The 24,518-nt window shown below is 44.4% G+C and overlaps 1 protein-coding gene across 5 annotated transcripts in view; it reads right to left on the reverse strand.

Annotated features, from left to right (window-relative positions):
- The window catches only part of SHOC1 (shortage in chiasmata 1), a 549,593-nt gene that overhangs the window by 449,392 nt on the left and 75,683 nt on the right, over positions 1-24,518 (reverse strand). For all 5 annotated transcript variants that reach the window (XM_077251003.1, XM_077251012.1, XM_077251020.1 and 2 more), the window contains exons 3-4: positions 19,753-19,882; positions 11,061-11,145 (exon numbers count right to left, since the gene is read on the reverse strand). In XM_077251003.1, coding sequence (XP_077107118.1) covers positions 11,061-11,145; positions 19,753-19,882 — 215 coding nt within the window. The remainder of the gene's footprint in view (positions 1-11,060; positions 11,146-19,752; positions 19,883-24,518) is intronic.

Genomic DNA, 24,518 nt, shown 5'->3' on the forward strand with positions numbered 1-24,518 from the left:
TTAATAAATTTGCAAAAATTACTACATTTCTGTATTTTTTCAGTCAAGACAGGGTGCAGAGTGTACATTAATGAGAAAAAAAAGTAAACTTTTTTGAATTTACCAAATGGCTGCAATGAAAGAGTGAAAAATGTAAAGGCGTCTAAACACTTTCTGTACCCACTGTATATCAGTATGATGTTAGAGAGGGACACATCTTCTTTTTATAGTTAACAACTGTCCTTCAAGGCAGCATCCAGAGGTAAAGAGGAAGAATGATGACAAGATCACATAATATTGCTTAATTATTTAAAATATTTGCATAGTTTTTCCTCCTCTAGTTTGCATGTCAACAAACTGGCTGGCCTGGAGAATGTGTAATCAACATATCAGCAAACATCATTGTTCAATGACTGAGTTGTAGGAGCTGACATAAGATGCAAACATTAGCCATTCAACCATTTAGAAATATCAATTTAACCTAAAAGAAAAGTCAACATGTCAGAGTCTTGACCAACAGAAAGAAACACATAAATTCCAAAGTCAACACACAGATAACAGTCTATTCCTCCTGGCTTACTGAAAATTAAGTTAATTAAGATAAAATGATGTGTTGTCAGACCAGGCTGTTGTCCACAGCCCTGGCACCTGCTCGGCCTTGATCTTCACCAGCAGACCGAATGGCCTCACCTCCTTGCTCACCATGTCCATGAGCTGGCACAATCATCTTCGGCCTCCTTTCTCCTTGGACGACTCGCTCTGTGCGAACATGATTTGCCACTCCACCATTACTGCTCACTGCTGATCTCTTGCCAACATCGTCACTACCTATACTAGTCAACTAGCTGCATCTTACACTTTGCATTATATTATCACATCCTATACTGTGCATTACTAATTTCACATAGGAACATATTACATCACGGTATATACAAAGATGCAAGACATTATTCACACTACACAATACACATAACGCGATTGGTGTCTTGAGGAGCAGAAACGAGACAGCACAGTCCACCACCCTTACATTCACACATTCAGTATTCTGCATCAGTATTTGTAAGCCATAATCAGGAGTGGAAAAAAAGAGACCCCAGAAACAAAGAGTTCAGGCTAAAACATCAATAGCCCTGACAGTCCAGGAACACAACCCAACTTCTTCAATGCAGTTGAGATGTCAGGTTTTCCATCCCACCTCCCCCCAAACATATGTCCTTCCTGCAAGGACACAGTGCCTATGGGACAAAATCCATTTCCCCCCTACATATTCCCTTCTAAGTATCCTCCCCCACTGGTAGGAATCCAGTCACGGCAGAGGGTGTAGGACCATCCAGTGACTGTAGCGTCTTTGCACTCCCGCAGGGGGATGCTCAAAGAGCGCAACAAAACTGAGAAAGGGGGGTAAACTTCTAGGCAGTCCGTGGCCATCAACATTGGAGAGTCCAGGATCTTGTGGGTCTTGGACCCCCTTTGAGCTCTGGGAAATGCACATGTGTGCAATCGGCACAAGTGGGCCCTCTCGACCAACTCCTTCTTTCCTTCTGTGACAAGCTTTTAAGTTGCTGTGTTCAGACCCAGGTTTCCTTGGCCTTTACTCTCTTTACACACATGGTCATGTGCGCTCCCTGAGCCATGTACACCATGGCTGGATTGGCCGCTAACACTTGACAGTCCCGGGACCCGGTTTTCTGCCATGACTTAACAGGAGCTTAAATCTGCCCCGGTACTGGGGTTTCTGACTCTCACTCTTGGAGATGTGAAAATCCTGGATGTTGCCACCTCCTTCGGGAACTGGACATGTTTGCCCTCTTACAGGCTAGGCTCAAGCCGAAGGGAGCTGGGGTTGATGTAGATTTTGTGTCCCGTCCTTTTCTCCATGACAAAGCCGAAGTTCTGTCCATGATCATAATGCCTCATGGTGCCCTGGGTCATCTGCTGGCCAAGCTCCTCTCTGTCAGGACCGTCTAACTGAGTACAGACTCACTGCTCCCTCTACTTCATGGCCTGGATCACCTCCCCAATACACTTGTCTTGTGATGTGAGGGGCATGTTCCCAGGACTCGGCATGACCTTCATACTTGGGGAAGGTGCACCCGGGGATAGAGGGGAAGCCTTAGGGGTCAGAGGAGGAATCTCTGGTGTCTGGGAGATTTCTAGATGCCTGGCCCTTCCGCTGTCTGCCAAACAGGTGTAGCGACACAGGGGTCAGTGGGTGCCCTAGTCCATTAGCCAAAACCGCATGAACCAATGATCATCTGACTGAAGACCCGCTCTCATTCTACCTTGGGCGCAACACTACTCAGACAACACAGGGTGAGGGTAAAACAGCGTGGCAGTAATTTATTGAACCATAAAAAAGGCAAATAACACATAGAACAGTCCCAGCAAAATACCCTTCTGCTGAACCGCCGGTATAAGAACAGCTGTTACTTCAGAGTTTCCAGGACTGACTACCCCACCTGTGGCACGCACTCAGAGAGAAGTTAATGACAAACTTAGGAAGATGACAGTCCATTGAGGTAAAAGGCCAGTTGACTGGAGGGTCACAACCTGGCTCTCCGAACATCTCCATTGAGCCAGGTGACCGGTGGGTCCCATTTCTGGCTTTCACTAATGTATTCATGGTTCAGTGATGGTCAATGGAGCACATCTGTATTCTTTCAGCTGGGAGCATGGTCACCTAAGCTAAAATCCTATAGAATGTTAAATCTGTGTCCCTCGTGATGGAGCCATGATGTATTGGCTGCTGTCTTGCAAAGAGTCTCTGGATCTTTGGATCTCTGGGTGTCTTGGACATAAAGTGGATATGGAAAGTATTTAGACCCTTTAAAATTTGTATCTCTTTGTTTTATTGCAGCTATTTGGTAAATTCTTGCAAATTTTTACAAATTTATAAAAAAAAAAAAACTGAAATATCACATGGTCATAAGTATTCAGACCCTTTGCTCAGACACTCATATTTAAGTCACAAGCTGTCCATTTCATTGTGATCTTCCTTGAGATGGTTCTACTCCTTCATTGGAGTCCAGCTGTGTTTAATTAAACTGATAGGACTTGATTTGGAAAGACACACACCTGTCTATATAAGACCTCACAGCTTACAGTGCATGTCAGACCAAATGAAAATCATGAGGTCAAAGGAACTGGCCAAGGAGCTCAAAAACAGAATTGTGGCAAGGAGCGGATCTGGTCAAGGTTACATCAGAGTTTTTGCAGTACTCAACGTTCCTAAGAGCACAGTGGACTCCATAATCCTTAACTGGAAGAAGTTTGGGACCACCAAAAGTCTTCCTAGACCTGTCCGTCCAGCCAAACTGAGCAATCGTGGGAGAAGAGCCTTGGTGAGAGATGTAAAGAAGAACCCCAAGATCACTGTGGCTGAGCTCCAGAGATGCAGTGGGGAGATGGGAGAAAGTTCCACAAAGTCAACTATCACTGCAGCCCTCCACCAGTTGGGCATTCATGGCAGAGTGGCCCGATGGAATCCTCTCCTCAGTGCAAGACATATGAAAGCCCACATGGAGTTTGCTAAAAAACACATGAAGGCCTCACAGACTATGAGAAATAAGATTCTCTGGTCTGATGAGATGAAGATAGACATTTTTGTTGATAATTCTAAGAGGTATGTGTGGAGAAAACCAGGCACTGCTCATCACCTGCCCAATACAATCCCAGGAGTGAAACATGGTGGTGACAGCATCATGCTATGGTGAGTATTTTTCAGCTGCAGGGACATGACTACTGGTTGTCATTGAAGGAAACATGAATGCGGCCAAGTATAGAGATATCCTGGATAAAAACCTCTTCCAGAGTGCTCTGGACCTCAGACTTGACCAAAGGTTCATTTTCCAACAAGACAATGACCCTAAGCACACAACTAAAATAACAAAGGAGTGGCTTCAAAACAACTCTGTGACCATTCTTGACTGGCCAAGCCAAAGCCCTGACCTAAACCCAATTGAGCATTTCCGGAGTGACCTGAAAATGGCTGTCCACCAACGTTCATCATCCAACCTGACGGAACTGGAGAGGATCTGCAAGGAAGAATAGCAGAGGATCCCCAAATCCAGTTGTGAAAAACTTGTTGCATCATTTCCAAGAAGACTCATGGCTGTACTAGCTCAAAAGGGTGCTTCTACTCAATACTGAGCAAAGGGTCTGAATACTTATGACATGATATTTCAGTTTTTGTTTTTTAATAAATTTGCAAAAATTACTACATTTCTGTATTTTTTCAGTCAAGACAGGGTGCAGAGTGTACATTAATGAGAAAAAAAGTAAACTTTTTTGAATTTACCAAATGGCTGCAATGAAAGAGTGAAAAATGTAAAGGCGTCTGAACACTTTCTGTACCCACTGTATATCAGTATGATGTTAGAGAGGGACACATCCTCTTTTTATAGTTAACAACTGTCCTTCAAGGCAGCATCCAGAGGTAAAGAGGAAGAATGGTGACAAAATCACATATTATTGCTTAATTATTTAAAATATTTGCATAGTTTTTCCTCCTCTAGTTTGCATGTCAACAAACTGGCTGGCCTGGAGAATGTGTAATCAACATATCAGCAAACGTCATTGTTCAATGACTGAGTTGTAGGAGCTGACATAAGATGCAAACATTAGCCATTCAACCATTTAGAAATATCAATTTAACCTAAAAGAAAAGTCAACATGTCAGAGTCTTGACCAACAGAAAGAAACACATAAATTCCAAAGTCAACACACAGATAACAGTCTATTCCTCCTGGCTTACTGAAAATTAAGTTAATTAAGATAAAATGATGTGTTGTCAGACCAGGCTGTTGTCCACAGCCCTGGCACCTGCTCGGCCTTGATCTTCTCCAGCAGACCGAATGGCCTCACCTCCTTGCTCACCATGTCCATGAGCTGGCACAATCATCTTCGGCCTCCTTTCTCCTTGGACGACTCGCTCTGTGCGAACAAGATTTGCCACTCCATCATCACTGCTCACTGCTGATCTCTTGCCAACATCATCACTACCTATACTAGTCAACTAGCTGCATCTTACACTTTGCATTATATTATCACATCCTATACTGTACATTACTAATTTCACATAGGAACATATTACATCACGGTATATACAAAGATGCAAGACATTATTCACACTACACAATACACATAACGCGATTGGTGTCTTGAGGAGCAGAAACGAGACAGCACAGTCCACCACCCTTACATTCACACATTCAGTATTCAGCATTAGTATTTGTAAGCCATAATCAGGAGTGGAAAAATCAGAGGAAAATGTCATAGAAACATGTGCACCACCTCTGCATTTTTCACCCATTCCTGGTTTCGGCTTACAAATACTGATCTAAAATACTGACTAAATGCTGGACGTGTGAACATGGCCTTACACTGAAGAAAGTTCTTAATGACATTTGCTGTATGTTTGGGGGTCATTGTCCTGCTGCAGAATAAATTTGGAGAAAATAGAAGTCTCCCTGATGGTATTGCATGATGGATAATTATCTGCCTGATTTTCTCAGCATTTAGAACACCATTAATCCTGACCATATCCCGAATTACATTTGCTGAACTTCAGCCACAAAGTTACCAGAAAGCTCCTCATGTTTCACTGTTGCCTGCAGACACTCATTAGTTTATGGCTCTCCAGTCCTTCTGATACCGACTGACTTGCTGTGAAGTCAAATATTTCACATATTGACTCATCAGGCTAGAGAACCTGTTGCCATTTGCTGCACCACAGTTCCTGTACTTACGTGCATAGCTGAGTCACTTGGCCTTGTTTCCAAGTCAAAGATATGTTTTTTTGGTCGTAATTCTTCCATGAAGACTACTTCAGGCAAGACATCCCAAACAGATAAGCGCAATGGGATCCTATTGGTTGCTGTCAGCTTGGACAATAGGACATCTTCCAGTTTTGACATGATGTGCCTTTCATCTGCTGCACTGCGTGTCTTCGGCCAAACCCTATACAGTATCTGTGATCCTCAATATTGCCCATTTGTTGGTGTTTCTTGATAAGAGTTTTAACTGAATTTCATGAAACCCCAGTCTGCTTTAAAATCTATGCCAGTGAGACACCTTCCTGATGCCCTATTACTACCCTGTGTGCTATTAATATGCTCAGCTATGCCATGGTGCATGACCTGTTACATGAAATTGTCTTTGACAATCTCAACTTTGTAGTAGATTTTGGTTGTTCCTCACCAAGTTTTAACCCCATTAGTGACCAAGCCAATTTTTACAATTCTGAACACTGTCACTTTATATTATTTTAACTCTGGAGCGCTTTAACAGACCCCACTGATTCTGGGAAAGATTTTTCATGACATATTGTACTTCATGTAAGTGGTAAAATTTCTTCAATATGACTTGTGTTTATTTATGGAAATATGGCAAAAATTTAGAAAATTTTGCAATTTTCAAACTTTGAATTTTTATGCCCTTAAATCAGAGAGATATGTCACACAAAATACTTAATAAATAACATTTCCCACATGTCTACTTTACATCAGCACAATTTTGGAAACAAACTTTATTTGTTAGGAAGTTATAAGGGTTAAAAGTTGACCAGCTATTGCTCATTTTTCCAACAAAATTTACACCACCAATTTTTTAGGGACCACCTCACATTTAGAGTGACTTTGGGGGGGTCAATATAACAGAAAATAATCAAAAGTGACATCTTTCTAAAAACTGCACCCCTAAGGTGCGCAAACTACATTTAAGAAGTTTATGAACCCTTCAGGTGCTTTACGAGAGCTAAAGCAATGTGGAAGGAAAAAATGAACATTTAACTTTTTTTCACAAAAAATTTACTTTGGAACCAATTTTTTTATTTTCATAAGGGTAATAGGAGAAAATCGACCACAAAATTTGTTGTGCAATTTCTTCTGAGTACGCCGATATCCCATATGTGGGGAAAAGCCACTGTTTGGGTACATGGAAGGGCTCAGAAGGTAGGGAGCACCGCTTGACTTTTTGAACTTAAAATTGGCTGGAATCAATGATGGTGCCATGTCGCGATTGGAGACCCCCTGATGTACCTAAACAGTGGAATCTCCCCAATTCTAACTCCAACCCTAACCCCAACATACCCCTAACCCTAATCCCAACCCTAACCATAATCCTAACCACAACCCTAACCCTAACACACCCCTAACCCTAATCCCAACCCTAACCATAACCCTAACAACAAACCTAACCCCAATGAAACCCTAATCCCAACCCAAACCTATAGCCCTAACCACAAATCTAACCCTAACACACCCCTAACCTAATCCCAACCCTAACCGTAATCCCAACCCTAACCCTAACTTTAGCCCTAACCCTAACTTTATCCCAACTCACTTTAGCCCATCCCTAATCCTAATTTTATCCCAGCTCACTTTAGCCCAACCCTAACCCTAACTTTAGCCTAACTCACTTTAGCCCAACCCTAACCCTAACTTTAGCCAATCTCACTTTAGCCCAACCCTAACCCTAACTTTAGCCCAACTCACTTTAGCTCAACTCACTTTAGCCAAACTCTAACCCTAATAAAAAATGGAAATAAGTAAAACATTTTTATTTTATTATTTTTAGCTAACTAAGGGGGTGATAAAAGGGGTTTGATCTACTATTTTCTTTAATTTTGATCACTGTGATAGGGTCTATCACAGTGATCAAAATGAACCAATAGGAAAAATGTTCCTATTGTTGCCAGGTGCCGGCCGGCAGATCTTGGCGGGCGCACTGTGCATGCACCCACCATTTTCTCATGGAAGAAGACGTTGGCAGCCCAGGGGACTTCACGTGGGGGGTTGCAGGGACAACAGAGGTACCGTGGGGGATTCAGGGGACCCTATTTCTCTCTTCTCTTATGTGCGATCACATCAGAGGAGAGAGAAATTAAATGGAAAATCTGCCTTTTTTGGCGGTCACCGTTATGCCTTTAATAACGGCAATCGCAACACCGGGGTTGGTAAAAGACAATGTCATGTTCTCTGGAGTCTCAGCTACCACCAGTAGCCGAGACCCTGGAGAAATTCTGACTCTGGGGGGCACTAGACCCTTATTCCTCAGCGTCGTTAAAAAGCGCGCTGTTGTTTAAGTACCCTTAACTGCCGCTGTTAAAAGGCGTATCAGCAGTCATTAAGGGGTTAAGTGTCCTACGTGGCTGTTTCTGTTTCACTTAATAACTGTGTATCACTTGTGCAGTGTAATTTGTCATTAATACACCTATCTATAATCCTACAAAATCCCTGATTTTATGCAAGTGTACATAAAAGATTTGACGCAGCTTTGAAAGCAAACAGTGGTCACACCAAAAATTGCTTTGATTTAAATGTATCGTTTGTTCATTCACTTTGCATTTCGTTAATTGATAAAAATAATTTATTAACAATTTCTTAATTTGCAGCATTTTCTTACTGCCACTTTCTTAATTTGCAGCATTTTCCCATAACTTGCCTAAAACTTTTGCACAAGATTGTATATTGCAGTAGCAGCAGCTTGCACCTATTTATACTGCTCAAAAAAGTAAAGGGAACACTTAAACAACAGAATATAACTCCAAGTAAATCAAACTTCTGTGAAATCAAACTGTCCACTTAGGAAGCAACACTGTTTGACAATCAAGTTCACATGCTGTTGTGCAAATGGAATAGACAACAGATGGAAATTATTGGCAATTATAAAGACACACTCAATAAAGGAGTAGTTCTGCAGGTGGGGACCACAGACCACATCTGAGTACCAATGCTTTCTGGCTGATGTTTTGGTCACTTTTGAATGTTGGTCGTGCTTTCACACTCATGATAGCATGAGACGGACTCTACAACCCACACAAGTGGCTCAGGTAGTGCAGCTCATCCAAAATGGCACATCAATGTGAGCTGTGGCAAGAAGGTTTGCTGTGTCTGTCAGCGTAGTGTCCAAAAGCTGGAGGTGCTACCAGGAGACAGGCCAGTACACCAGGAGACATGGAGGGGGCCGTAGGAGGGCAACAACCCAGCAGCAGGACCGCTATGTCAGCCTTTGTGCAAGGAGGAACAGGAGGAGCACTACCAGAGCCCTGCAAAATGACCTCCAGCAGGCCACAAATGTGCATAAAAAGGTTAGAAATCGATTCCATGAGGATTGTCTGAGTGCCTGACGTTCACAAATGGGGGTTGTGCTCACAGTCCAACACCATGCAGGACGCTTGGCATTAGCCACAGAACACCAGGATTGGCAAATTCGCCACTGGCGCCCTGTACTCTTCACAGATGAATGCAGGTTCACACTGAGCACATGTGACAGACGTGACAGAGTCTGGAGACACAGGAAAGCGATCTGCTGCCTGCAACATCCTTCACCATGACCAGTTTGGCAGTGGGTCAGTAATGGTGTGGGGTGGCATTTTTTTAGAGGGTCGCATAGCCCTCCATGTGCTTGCCAGAGGTAGCATGACTGCCATTAGGTACCAAGATGAGATCCTCAGACCCCTTGAGAGACCATATGTTGGTGCGGTTGTCCCTGGGTTCCTCCTAATGCAGGACAATGCCAGACCTCATGTGGCTGGGGTGTGTCAGCAGTTGAAGATGAAGGCATTGAAGCTATGGACTGGCCCGCCCATTCCCCAGACCTGAATCCGATTGAACATATCTGGGACATCATGTCTCGCACCATGCACCACAGACTGTTCAGGAGCTGGTGAACGCTTTAGTCCAGGTCTGGGAGGAGATCCCTCAGGAGACCATCCACCGCCTCATCAGGAGCATGCCCAGGCATTGTAAGGAGGTCAAACAGGTATGTAGAGACCACACACACTACTGAGCATCAATTCCTTGTCTTGAGGCTTTTCCACTGAAGTTGGTTCAATCTGTAACTTCATTTTCCACTTTGATTTTGAGCATCATTCCAACTCCAGACCTCTGTGGGATATTAGTTGTGATTTATGTTGATAATTTCTAGGTTTTATTGTTCTCAACACATTCCGTTATGTAATGAATAAAGATTTACAAGTGGAATATTTCATTCAGTGGTATCTAGGATGTGGGATTTCAGTGTTCCCTTTATTATTTGGAGCAGTGTATATTTGCTTCATTCTTTTAGGAGTTGCTGCTTTGCTTTTTATTCCCAGTTCATACCTTTGTGTTTTTTCAGTCTGTTTGTATCATGTGCATATAAGGTGTGGCCTGCCTTTCTTAGGCTGGTTTCACACTTGCGTTTTTATCTGCATGTAAACGCGGTAAAACGCATGCGTTTTTTCGCGGCAAAAAAACGCGCAAGAAAATACTGCAGGTAGCATTTTTGAAAATGAACGCATGCAGACAAAAAACGCATGCGTTTGAAAACGCGACCAAACGCATGTGCAAAAAAACGCATGCGTTTTCAATGTTAAATATAGGAAAAAAAACGCATGCGTTTTTTGTGCAAAAAACGCTGCAGACAAAAACGCAAGTGTGAAACCAGCCTTAGAGCTGGGCATTATTGATGTGGTCTCCCTCGGCTATGGGTCCACTAGTTGGGCTCAGTCCCTCTCAGCACTTATCTACATGCATGTCACTTGACAAAAGGTAAGGATTTTAATATTAATGTTATGGCCATCCAAATTACGGTCGTCGTGACGAGGTTGGATGGCTTTCGCATTTTTTTAAATCAAAAAACATGTTAGCTAAGTACCATATATTATTTTAATCCACTATGCTGTTTATTTATTTACTGCAGGGTATTTAATCATTATGTTTCTGGGTTTTTTTCTTGTACTGTAGCTTTGGGGGTGACTTTCTTCACATTTTGGCTAAGCACTCCTTCCTTCAGTCCAAGCTTTGGTTCAGGAGAGGTAAGTGATAGAGTAGATTTCCATCAACAAAGCTATGCCTTGTTATGGCTGATGGGCACCACAAATTAGCCGATTTATGCCCTAGATACCTCAATTTTACTAGTACAGTCTATATAGCAGTAATGAAGTTCAAGATTTATATACATATTGAGTGTTTGCATGCATATCAATACACAAAAGGTGCTGTCTATTTTTGTATATAGATAAATTGATAAGATAGATAGATAGATAGATAGATAGATAGATAGATAGATAGATAAATAGATAATCTACATTCACATACTTTTCCAGAAAGTCTGTAAAAGGCACAAATCTTTTCCACACTTCTGTTACCGGGTTCTCTTCATTTACTTTGCAGATTGGAATAGCTGTATTTACAATAAAAAGAAATAAAGATATATATATATATATACAAAGAGCAGCTGTGTCATATTACGCTAATGAATTAGTAGCAAAATGAAATGCTGCTCGTGCCTGATGGACCTCACTAAGGCTATTTTCACACATCAGTTTTTTGCCGTCAGGCTGAATCTGGCAAATTTTGACAAAAACGGATCCGTCACAAATTGTGAAAAACTGATGCAACGGATCTGTTTTTTTTGCCGGATCCGAATAGCTGTTCCAGGAAAAGACGACTAGCTGATCCGGGGTGAGAGAGAGAGAGAGAAAACCAGAATCAGCAACTGAACATAGCCTAAAAAAAAAAAATGGAGCTTGCTCAGTTAAAAAATGGAATTCGTCGCCGGATTCCATCATTGGACGGATCCGGCACCATAGGGTTCCATTCTAGCAAATGATGAATTATTTATTATTATTATTTATTATTATAGCGCCATTTATTCCATGGCGCTTTACATGCGAGGAGGGGTATACATAGTAAAACAAGTACAATAATCTTGAACAATACAAATCACAACTGGTACATGAGGAGAGAGAGCACCCTGCCCGTGAGGGCTCACAATCTACAAGGGATGGGTGAGGATACAGTAGGTGAGAGTAGAGCTGGTCGTGCAGTGGTTTGGTCAATCGGTCAACTGCAGGTTGTAGGATTGCCGGAAGAGGTAGGTCTTCAGGTTCTTTTTGAAGGTTTCGATGGTAGGTGAGAGTCTGATATGTTGCGGTAGAGAGTTCCAGAGTAGGGGTGATACACGAGAGAAATCTTGTATACGATTGTGGGAAGAGGAGATAAGAGGGTAGTAGAGAATGAGATGTTGTGAGGATCGGAGGTTGCGTGCATGAAAGTACCGGGAGACGAGGTCTTTGATGTATGGAGGAGACAGGTTGTGGATGGCTTTGTATGTCATGGTTAGGCTTTTGTACTGGAGTCTCTGGGTAATGAGGAGCCAGTGTTGACAGAGGGGAGAGGCCGGGGAATAGCGGGGGGGACAGGTGGATTAGTCGGTTGAGTTTAGAATAGATTGGAGGGGTGTGAGAGTGTTATAGGGGAGGCCACAGAGCAGGAGGTTACAGTAGTCGAGGCGGGAGATGATGGCATGGACTAGGGTTTTCGCAGATTTTTGGTTTAGGAATGTACGGATCCGTGAAATATTTTTGAGTTGAAGGCGACAGGAAGTGGAAAGGGCTTTGGTTATGCGGTTTGAAGGAGAGATCAGCGTCAAGGATTACCCTGAGACAGCAAGCTTGTGGCACAGGGGAGAGTGGGCAGCAGTTTACTGTAATGGATAGGTTCGTTGGGGGGGTCGCGTGAGATGTGGGGAAAGACGATGAATTCTGTTTTGTCCATGTTAAGTTTTAGAAATCTAGCGGAGAAGGATGAAATAGCGGATAGACATTGAGGGATTCTGGTTAGTCGGGTGGTGATATCTGGTCCAGAGATGTAGATCTGTGTGTCGTCAGCATAGAGATGATACTGAAAACCGTGAGATTCTATGAGCTGTCCCAGGCCAAAAGTGTAAGTGGAGAAGAGCAGGGGTCCTAGAACTGAGCCTTTTGGGACTCCGACACATAGGTGGCGAGGTGAGGAGGTGGTATGTGAGTGGGAGACGCTGAATGTTCAGACAGTTAGGTATGACGAGATCCAGGATAGGGCCAAGTCTGTGATGCCAAGGGATGAGAGTGTCCGCAGCAACAGGGAATGGTCCACTGTGTCTAAGGCAGAGGACAGGTCCAGGAGGAGGATAGAGTAGTGTTGCTTGCTCTTGGTGGTTAATAGGTCATTGGTGACCTTAGTTAGGGCAGTTTCAGTGGAGTGGTGTGACCGGAAGCCTGATTGCAAGCGGTCAAAGAGGGAGCAGGAAGATAGATGGGAGGAGAGTTTAAGATGGAAGTGTTGTTCCAGTAGTTTTGAGGCATAGGGGAGAAGTGATATAGGGTGATAGCTCGATACAGAGGATGGGCTAAGAGAGGGCTTTTGAGGATAGGTGTGATTGAGGCATGTTTAAAGCTTGAGGGGAAAACTCCAGTTGTTAGTGATAGGTTGAAGAGATGGGTTAGGGTTGGGATAAAGACTCTGGCGAGGTTTGGGATGAAGTGGGAAGGGATCGGGTCAAGTGCACAGGTGGTGAGATGCGATCTTGAGAGTAAAGTGGAGAGTTGGATTTCTGTAATGGTGGAAAAGTTGGTTTTGGAGGTGGAGGGCTGGGTAGTTGGGAGGAAGGGCTCTGGGGGTTGTCGACTAAAACTGTCTCTGATGTTCTCAATTTTCTGCTTGAAAAATGAGGTAAAGTCTTCAGCTGAAATGAGTGGGGAGGGAGGAGGTGCTGGGGGATGGAGGAGAGAGTTGAAGGTGTTGAATAACTGTTTAGGGTTGTGAGACAAGGAGGATATGAGAGATGAGAAGTAGGTTTGTATTGCTGTGGTGAGTGTGGTCTTGAAAGTAGTGAGGGACTGTTTGAATGTGATGAAGCACTCGTTGGAGTGGGATCTTTTCCATCTCCGCTCAGCAGCCCTGGAAGCTCGCCTCAGTTCTTTGGTCAGGCTGGTGTGCCAGGGCTGTCTGTTGATTTTACAAGCTTTGGTATGTGTGAGAGGGGCAAGAGATTCCAAAGCTACAGTTATTGTGGTGTTATATAGAGCGGCAGCGTCATCCGCATTGTGTAGGGAACTTATGTCTGTGAGAGGGAGGAGGGATTCAGAGAGTGAGTGTAGATCAAAGTGTTTAAGATTTCTTCGAGGTTGTGCAAATTTGTGGGGTGGGGATTGTAGACAAGGAGTGGAGAGGGAAGAGAATGTGAGTAGATTGTGGTCAGAAAGAGGAAGAGGTGAGTTAGAGAGGTTAGATAGGCAGCAGAGGCGGGTGAACATGAGGGCCAGTGTGTGACCATCTTTGTGAGTGGCTGCAGAAGACCATTGAGCGAGGCTGAAGGAGGAAGTGAGAGATAGAAGTTTAATGGCAGCTGAGAGGGAAGTGTCAATGGGTATGTTGAAGTCGCCCATGATGATAGTGGGGATGTCCGCAGAAAGGAAATGAAGTACCCAGGTGGTGAAGTGGTCAAAGAAGGTGGTGGCTGGCCCTGTGGGGCGGTAAATGACAGCCAGTTGGAGGATGGAGGGGGAGTAGATGCTCACAGAGTACACCTCAAAGGAGGGGAGGGTAACAGAGGGTGGCAGTGGGATTGGGGTGAAGGAGCACTAATCTGACAGGAGAAAACCAACTCCTCCGCCATGCTTGCTGCTGGGGCGGGGTGTGTGAAAAAAAAGGTGGAAGTCACCATTCGAAAGTGCAGCAGGAGAGGCTGTGTCAGAAGGGGTGAGCCAGGTTTCGGTGATGGCGAGAAAGGAAAGTTTGTGAGTAATAACAAGATAATGGATGTAGGAAAGCTTGTTGCAGACAATTTGGCAACGGATTTCCGACGGACACAAAAAATGTTACTATGTCTGTTTTCTCCGGCCGCCGTAAAAAAAATTTTTGATGGATCCGGAGAAAAACGGATGAAACGTGAGGCCATCCATTGCAATCCGTTGCTAGTACAAGTCTATGAGAAAAAAACGGATCCAGCGGCAATTTTTGCCGGATCTGTTTTTTTCAAAATTCACCGGATTGTGCCTGACGGCAAAAAACGGATGTGTGAAATCAGCCTAATTAAACCATATTTTGCTAAGATGTCTCTTGTTTTTAGATTAGCTAATTTGCTTAAGATTTCTTAAGGAATTTGAATTGTTAAGGAATTTATAACAAAGGCTCCAAATGGAACTCCTGACAAAAATGTGAACACAGCATTACTCAAACTTGTAATGCTATTATCCCCTTTTCTGTCCATGAAGGGATGCCGACTTACTCACTGCCCCAGTCCTACAGCTTGGTTCCCCCGGAGTGCTTCTGCTACTTCCTGGTGTGCAGTGCGTCCATATAGTAAATGTCCTCAGCTTGTGGCTGAGAAGCATTTAACATAATGTGTTCATCTGCAAGATGGCTCCCAGGCAATTACTGGGAGGCATTTTGTGTAAAAGGCTCCCTCTCCCTTAGGGAGTCGCTAAGCAACGAACTGAGCCATTAGGTAGTTATTGTCCTACCAGTGCAGTTGTGAGGTCCCCTGGTCCCGGTGCGACCTGTGCTCTGAACCCGAATCTCAGATCCAGGTGTGGCCAGTGTCTTGAACCCGAATCTCTCGTCCCTTGCAGCCAGAGTCCTGAACCCGAATCCCTGGTTCCGATGTGGCTAGTGTCCTGAACCCAAATCCCTCGTCCCAGTGTGGCCAGAGTCCTGAACCTGAATCCCTGGTCCCAGTGCAGTCAGTGTCCTGTACCCTGGTTACAGTGTAGTCCCCTAGTCCTGGAGTGAGCTGTCCTGTATCCGTAGTCCGCTGGTCCTACAGTGACCAGTCCTATAAATGATGTCCCCTGAACATGGAGTGGCCAGTCCTGAATCTGAAGTCCCCTGATCCCGATGTGGCCAGTGCCTGAACATTGTCCTGTGGTCCTAGAGTGGCCAGTCTTGAATCCAAAGTCCCCTGATCCGGGGGCTGCCAGTCCTGTTCCCGAAGTCACCTGGTCCCATTATCTAAACATTGTCCCCGGTCCATGTGCAGCCAGTCCCTGATCCAATATCCTAGACCAGTGTGTCTAAACATAGCCCTAATTATTGTCAGTGAACCTGACTTCTAGGTTCAGCAACTGCAGTATGGGATTTGCCTAGGAGTGATTCCAGGCAGCTACTTGCAGGCCAGTCTGTCTCCACCAATTGAAGCTCCAGTGAATATCTGGTAGCCGCTTAGCTACTCCCCTTCCTAGTCAGGCCCTGCCCTGTGGCACAGTGGTTCCACAAATCAACGTGCGCCACCATTGGGTGTAACAAAGCTATTGTGAGACTTTGCCTGATTTTAGGAAATCTGCTTAAAGCTTTTCCCATGTGTTAGATTTTATCATATGTTTAGTAATGATTCTTCTACTGCTAAATTTCCTGCATTATAGTTTGATGCTAAATAGTAAAGAGCATAACTGTTATCATTACCGTGATTGACACGTCCATCAGATCATTGTGAATAATTTTTAAACCATAAATCGTTCGCCATTAGCATGAGAAATAATTCTGTAAAAATAGGCCTTTATCAAAATTAAGATGTGGAATTTCATGTCCCTTTCATCGGTCTAATGTCATATTGTTACTTGTCTCATGGAAAATACTTTTGACTATGGATGTGCAGCGCCCCAGGGTCCTGGTCATTGCAGTAATGTCATTTTCCTCTAGGGGAGAGTGATGTTACGTTTGGAGGCAAAGAAGGACAACTGCATCCAGGTATCACAAACATGCAACACATTTCACACTCCAGGCCACCAGGGGGAGCTCTTGCTCCTATTTATTAGGTCACTCCCCACATAGGTAAAACTGGTCGCCTGTAGGGAAAGTTAGTGAGTTGCTGGCTGAGCTCAGCTCAGTGAGTTGGTCCCTGTCAGGGGTGGGATCCTGTCAGAGAACGAAGGAGAAAGAACAGAGAGCTGTGCATGCCCTAAGAGCTGCAGCTCCTAGAAAGAGACACACCGAAGGCAGAACTGTATTGCAGAGAGGGTGAAGGAAGTCATAGCAAAGGAGTGGATACCAGAAGGGAACCAGCCCTACACAGGCTGCCTCCTTTAAGGCGCAGAATCCCGGTAGCCTGCACACCGAGGGAGTAAGGACCTTTATGCCTTGCCCCAGAGACCGGCAGGACAGCTGATTTCAAGTTACCTGTCTGCCCTACACCCAGGAGGCACGGTGGTAAACTGTGGAGGCCGGGGCGTGCTAGAGTCCCTATAAACAGCCTTTAGCCACCAGTCATACAGGTTTGTCCTATCCTATATGGGGGACAGAGAGAGACATTACATCTGTGAGGACCTTACGTGAAGCCATATAGGCAGTAAGGAACTACAACACTGCAGCGCAAGGGAAGGCTACTGATTTCCACCTGGACAAGGGGACTCTGGACTTGCCTCCAAACCGGCCGGACTCTGCCTGCCCTGTGATCTGGTGCCCTGGAATGTGGATGCTGAAGTCTTCAGTAAAGGTAAATAGACTGCAAACTCGTGTCCTTGTTCTTCTCTGCGCCTCTCACCATCCACCATCTACACACTGGGAAACACTGGGGATACACTTCACCTGTGGGAAGGTATACCATCTATCTGCCATAACATCACCCCAGCGGACCCCTTAAAGCAGCGTCGGTCACCCTGACCGAATACCACAGGTGGCGTCACGAATATTCCCCTTAAAGACCGTTCCCTTTTACACAGACGTCCCAGGGCTATGGACCGGGTCAGCCACCGTGACATCCCCCTGTGAACCGAAGGACCCGTTACCGAGTACCCCACGGCCCCATGGGGGCGCTCCAACTTTGACATCATGAACATGATCTACTAAAGCCTGAAAATCGGGTCATGTGCGCCTAAAAGACTGTATGACTAATGAACCGTGATTTGCCGCCAAAAAATCCTACCAAAACCGCCGCCATTACAGTGCCACGAGGAGCGTCGGTGAAGAAGGGCGTGCCAACATGGGAGGAGACTACCAAAGCGGCGCCAAAAGTGATGAGTGCCCCCTTCGACTGCTGCTATGAGACAAGGACGTGCCCAGCAGCCAAAGAGGTGCACCTCCTGATTTGCAACGTCGGGAAGAAGAAGGAGCCCCGCCCCAGAACATGGAGGAGTAGAGTGCGCGTGTGACCGACAACCTAGAAGAGAAGATGGTGACCAGCGAGTACCTGGAGGAGAACAACCTGAAAAGGTTTACTTTATCTTCTTCAATTGATCTAAAGTATATCCATCTAAGTCTTCATTTTATTCAAAAGTACATCATTCACCACCTTCGTACGATATGATCAAAATCTCAACTTCTTCTAGCTATCATTATATTAACTCACTATATATTAATACAATTCTATCTAACTGCTCAATACTTTCAAACATTATCACTTTTAGGAAAAGTGCAACAAATTAACATCCCTTTAAGGGTGCAAACAACAGTTAAGTCTTTCATTTTGAGGTAGTGCAAATATCAATCACATCAAAATTCAAGTCAGCTTAGCAACAAAAGTAACGTGATGCGAGGGACCCGTTACGAACCCCCCACATTGGCCTTAGGCGGGCTACAAGGCGTGTATCCTGACCCAGAATTCTGCCACACCAATGGGTTTTTCTTCAGGTCTCTGTAAGACAAAACACTTTCTAACAACATTAGAAACAGTCTCTTTGAAAGCAGTCTCTGTAAAAGCTTCCTTTGTAAAACCAGTAGGAAGCACCTTTAAGAAGGTGCCAACTTTGTACAGGAAAAGTTTTTGAGCCACTCACTGTCCATGACTCCAGTGTCTTTAAATAGAGCAACTTGTGCAAAACATGTGTAGAACTTGGGATCCTCCTGGAACTGAGGACCCCTTTAAATGGAAAACCCTGATAGGGTTTAGGAGCAAAAAGGCAGTTAACTATTTACAGGCTTTTCAAGCTTTCTTTGTTTTATTATAGCAGTATGCAAGGTACCAGTCGGTAGCGGACACGTCCTGGCCCAGAAGGATTTGTATCCAGATCATCATCGGATACTACATCAACATCATGCATGGTCAAGTCATTAGTACGGTTGTCAGCTATTGTATTTGCGGCAGCAGTAGTCTCAGTGGTAGTGATTATGCACACAGTTGTAGTAGTGACTGTTGGAGGGGCTGTAAGCTCTGTAACTGAAGGAATAGTAGTGGCATTGACTTTGACACTAGGTGGCGCTGTGGTGGGCTGCCTCCTTTAAGGCGCAGAATCCCGGTAGCCTGCACACCGAGGAAGTAACGACCTTCATGCCTTGCTCCACAGACCGGCAGGACAGATAATTTCAAGTTACCTGTCTGCCCTACACCCAGGAGGTGCGGTGGCAAACTGTGGAGGCTGGGGCGTGCTAGAGTCCCTATAAACAGCCTTTAGCCACCAGTCATACAGGTTTGTCCTATCCTATATGGGGGACAGAGAGAGACATTACATCTGTGAGGACCTTACGTGAAGCCATATAGGCAGTAAGGAACTACAACACTGCAGCGCAAGGGAAGGCTACTGATTTCCACCTGGACAAGGGGACTCTGGACTTGCCTCCAAACCGGCCGGACTCTGCCTGCCCTGTGATCTGGTGCCCTGGAATGTGGATGCTGAAGTCTTCAGTAAAGGTAAATAGACTGCAAACTCGTGTCCTTGTTCTTCTCTGCGCCTCTCACCATCCACCATCTACACACTGGGAAACACTGGGGATACACTTCACCTGTGGGAAGGTATACCATCTATCTGCCATAACATCACCCCAGCGGACCCCTTAAAGCAGCGTCGGTCACCCTGACCAAATACCACAGGTGGCGTCACGAATATTCCCCTTAAAGACCGTTCCCTTTTACACAGACGAATGTCCCAGGGCCATGGACCGGGTCAGCCACCGTGACATCCCCCTGTGAACCGAAGGACCCGGTACCAAGTACCCCACGGCCCCATGGGGGCGCTCCAGATGCATTGTGTGGTACGTATTTTCGATATTAAAACTACATTTTAAAAACTTTTCGTTGAACAGTAAAGTAACATACGTCTCTTCCATGGTGTTCTATATAAGTCATTTACAAATATGTTGCTGTGAAAATATTCTTCTTCTTGCAGAATTTCTTTGGGAAATGGGATCAGCATCCATGATGTCGCAAGTTTTTGCTTCAAGTAATTCTAATTAAGCAAAACATAAAAAACATTGCTTATTGTTTCTCATAATAGACATGTATTCACTATTAGTGTTGAGCATTCCGATACCGCAAGTATCGGGTATCGGCTGATACTTGCGGTATCGGAATTCCGATACCGAGATCCGATACTTTTGTGGTATCGGGAATCGGAATCGGAAGTTCCCAGTGTATGGTTCCCAGGGTCTGAAGGAGAGGAAACTTTCCTTCAGGCCCTGGGATCCATATCCATGTAAAAAATAAAGAATTAAAATAAAAAATAGGGATATACTCACCCTCTGACGCACCCTGACGCGCCTCCTCATTCTAGGAATTTAGGACCTGAGAATGACGTTGTGGCTTGTGATTGGTCGCGTGGCGGTCACATGAGCGGCACGCGACCAATCAGAAGCCGTGACGTCATGGAAGGTGCTGAACGCGCTCATTTTAAGCAAAGCAGGCTGCCGGTTAACAGCGGTAAGGTGCAGGGGCCTCCGCATGGGTGAGTATATCAATATTTTTTATTTTAATTCTTTATCTTACACATTAATATGGATCCCAGGGCCTGAAGGAGAGTTTCCTCTCCTTCAGACCCTGGGAACCATCAGGATACCTTCCGATACTTGGTGTCCCATTGACTTGTATTGGTATCGGGTATCGGTATCGGCGATATCCGATACTTTTCGGGTATCGGCCGATACTATCCGATACCGATACTTTCAAGTATCGGACGGTATCGCTCAACACTATTCACTATCAATAAAATTATATAAAGAAAAATATTTAAGGAATACTGTTATAGTAATGGCCAGTTGTATTATGCTATGGAAGTAGTGTACCTTTTCTCTCTATGCAAGCCTGAATCAAGGTTAGGTCACTCATGATATGTTCTTGCAGACATACTGTAACTTTTTTATTAGAAAAAAAATATGGACTTTATACCTCTAACTTTATACCTGTTTTTTTTTTTTTTTATACAACCTCAATTAAAAAAATAGTTGGGGGGATGTTGCATAATATGTAAAAATAACAAGAATACAATGATTTTTAAATCTTTTCGAGCCATATTTTAATCACAAGAGAACATAGACCACATATCTAAAGTTGATTCATATCTCAATAAAGTTGGGACAGTTTAACAAAAGGCTGGACCTCATTTTTAACAGCTTTCAGATGTTTCAGTTATTAATATGAAAAATAATGGAAAAATAAAAGAAAATCAATTTTGTTGAATTCCATTTAATTAAGAAAAATTGATTTAACTAACAGTTTTTCATTTTCACTAGGAACCTTAACATAAAATGAATCCCAGAATTTATTATGTAGTTTTTCCAAATGCAGCAATTTGTGGTTAGAAACAGCAAAAATAAAAGTTACTCCATTTTCAAAACTACCCCACTTAAAAGGAACCTGTCAGCAGGATTATGCACAGTAACCTACACACTGTCAGGTCGGTGCCGTTATACTGATTAAAATTATACCTTGGTTGACGAAATCCGTCTTGTGGTTGTTGTTTAATCTTTATTTTCAGTTTTGAGTAAACTATATTCTCGTGTTTCGGGGCAGGACTGTGGGCAGGGCTCTATATGGTGCTCTGCTTAGGTATTCACCAGTATGGCTTTTGACAGGTCACAGATTCCTCAGTGACCTGCCCACTAGTTTACATAATGAATATTATATATATATAGCTTGGAAAAAAAATCACCCTTCTGCAGGCAGGTGCTAGTGGTAGCGCATGAGCTGCTGCATGATCGCATATCTATTGTGAATATAATTCATTCGTTTGATGTAATCCTGACATTCATTAAAAAAAAAAATCAGTTTGAAAATGGCGCCGGCGGCACCATCTTGCTAGAGGAAAAAAAAAAGTCCTCCTCCAAGATGGAGCTGCTGGTGATCGCCGATAGCTGCTACTCCGCAGGCGTGGCCGGCACCATTTTCAAATACACTATTTTTAAGAATATTAGGATTACATGAAACAAATTAATTATATGGACAATAGATATGCGATCATGCTGCAGCATATTAATTATAAAGCAAACCCAACAGACCTATGGATAACCGGAAAACGTACCAGGCACAATGTAGATATAAAAGTGCCTTTATTAATTATAATTGGCAAGTAAAAACAAACAATGTGCGCACAACAGGATTAAAAATCAATACATATAATAATTCAGTAGACAAATGATGGTGGCTGACCCAGTTTATATGTAAGAAATAGTACTTCCCACAAGTGAAAGTTTTAATAAAATAGTGCAAAAAAATGATCCAACTAGAGTAGATTAAACGAACTAATACGTGTGGACAAACTAACTAGAAAGACCACTGCATCACATACAGTGCCTACAAGTAGTACCGTATATACTCGAGTATAAGCCGACCCAAGTATAAGCCGACCCCCCTAATTTTGCCACAAAAAACTGGGAAAACTTATTGACTCGAGTATAAGCCTAGGGTGGAAAATGCAGCAGGTACCGGTGAATTTCAAAATTAAAAATAGATGCTCCATACCGTTCATTATGGCCCCATAGATGCTCCACATAAAGCTGTGCCACATATAATGCTCTGCACCATTCATTATGGCCCCATAGATGCTCCACATAAAGCTGTGCCATATATACAATGCTCTGCACCGTTGCCCCATAGATAGCTGTGCCATATATATAATGCTCTGCACCGTTGCCCCATAGCTGTGCCATATATATAATGCTCTGCACCGTTGCCCCATAGCTGTGCCATATATATAATGCTCTGCACCGTTGCCCCATAGCTGTGCCATATATATAATGCTCTGCACCGTTGCCCCATAGCTGTGCCATATATATATAATGCTCTGCACCGTTGCCCCATAGCTGTGCCATATAGTGCTCTGCACCGTTGCCCCATAGCTGTGCCATATATATATAATGCTCTGCACCGTTGCCCCACAGCTGTGCCATATATATATAATGCTCTGCACCATTGCCCCATAGCTGTGCCATATATATATAATGCTCTGCACCGTTGCCCCATAGCTGTGCCATATATATATAATGCTCTGCACCGTTGCCCCATAGCTGTGCCATATAGTGCTCTGCACCGTTGCCCCATAGCTGTGCCATATATATATAATGCTCTGCACCGTTGCCCCATAGCTGTGCCATATATATAATGCTCTGCACCGTTGCCCCATAGCTGTGCCATATATATAATGCTCTGCACCGTTGCCCCATAGCTGTGCCATATATATAGTGCTCTGCACCGTTGCCCCATAGCTGTGCCATATATATAATGCTCTGCACCGTTGCCCCATAGCTGTGCCATATAGTGCTCTGCACCTTTCCCCCATAGCTGTGCCATATATATAGTGCTCTGCACCGTTGCCCCATAGATGCTCCACATAAATCTGTGCCATTGCTGCTGCAATAAAAAAAAAACAACACATACTCATACTCACCTCTCTTGCTTGCAGCTCCTCAGCGTCCCGTCCCGGCATCTCTCCGCACTGACTGATCAGGCAGAGGGCGGCGCGCACACTATATGCGTCATCGCGCCCTCTGACCTGAACAGTCAGTGCGGAGAGACACCGGGAAGATGGCGCGGTGCCCGGCGGGTGGAACGAGGGAAGGTAAATATGACATACTTACCTGCTCCCGGCGTCCCGCTCCTTCCCCCAGACAGCTGGTCTCCGGTGCTGCAGCTCTTCCTCTATCAGCGGTCACCGGCACCGCTTCATTAGAGAAATGAATAGGCGGCTCCGCCCTTATGGGAGGTGGAGCAGCCTATTCATTTCTCTAATGAGCGGTCCCACGTGACCGCTCAGGGGAAGAGCTGCGGCACCCGGAGACCGTGGGACGGGCAGGGGGAGCGCCAGGAACGCCGGAACTAGGTTAGTATATGACAGTCCTCACCCGCCGACCCCACCACCGATCATGACTCAAGTATAAGCCGAGAGGGGCACTTTCAGCCCAAAAATTTGGGCTGAAAATCTCGGCTTATACTCGAGTATATATGGTATTCAACCCCCTGCAGATTTAGCAGGTTTACACATTTGGAATTAACTTGGCATTGTGACATTTGGACTGTAGATCAGCCTGGAAGTGTGAAATGCACTGCAGCAAAAAAGAATGTTATTTCTTTGTTTATTTTTTTTTTAAATTGTGAAAAGTTTTTTCAGAGGGTCAATTATTATTCAACCCCTCAACCCCCCAGAATTCTGTTTGGTTCCCCTAAAGTATTAAGAAGTAGTTCAGGCACAAAGAACAATGAGCTTCACATGTTTGGATTAATTATCTCTTTTTCCAGCCTTTTCTGACTATTTAAGACCCTCCCCAAACTTGTGAACAGCACTCAAACATGGTCAACATGGGAAAGACAAAGGAGCATTCCAAGGCCATCAGAGACAAGATCGTGGAGGGTCACAAGGCTGGCAAGGGGTACAAAACCCTTTCCGAGGAGTTGGGCCTACCTGTCTCCACTGTTGGGAGCATCATCCGGAAGTGGCAGGCTTATGGAACTACTGTTAGCCTTCCACGGCCTGGACAGCCTTTGAAAGTTTCCTCCCGTGCCGAGGCCAGGCTTGTCCGAAGAGTCAAGGCTAACCCAAGGACAACAAGGAAGGAGCTCCGGGAAGATCTCATGGCAGTGGGGACATTGGTTTC

This window comes from Ranitomeya variabilis, chromosome 1 (genome assembly GCF_051348905.1).
Source record: "Ranitomeya variabilis isolate aRanVar5 chromosome 1, aRanVar5.hap1, whole genome shotgun sequence".
Classification (NCBI taxonomy): Eukaryota; Metazoa; Chordata; class Amphibia; order Anura; family Dendrobatidae; genus Ranitomeya; species Ranitomeya variabilis.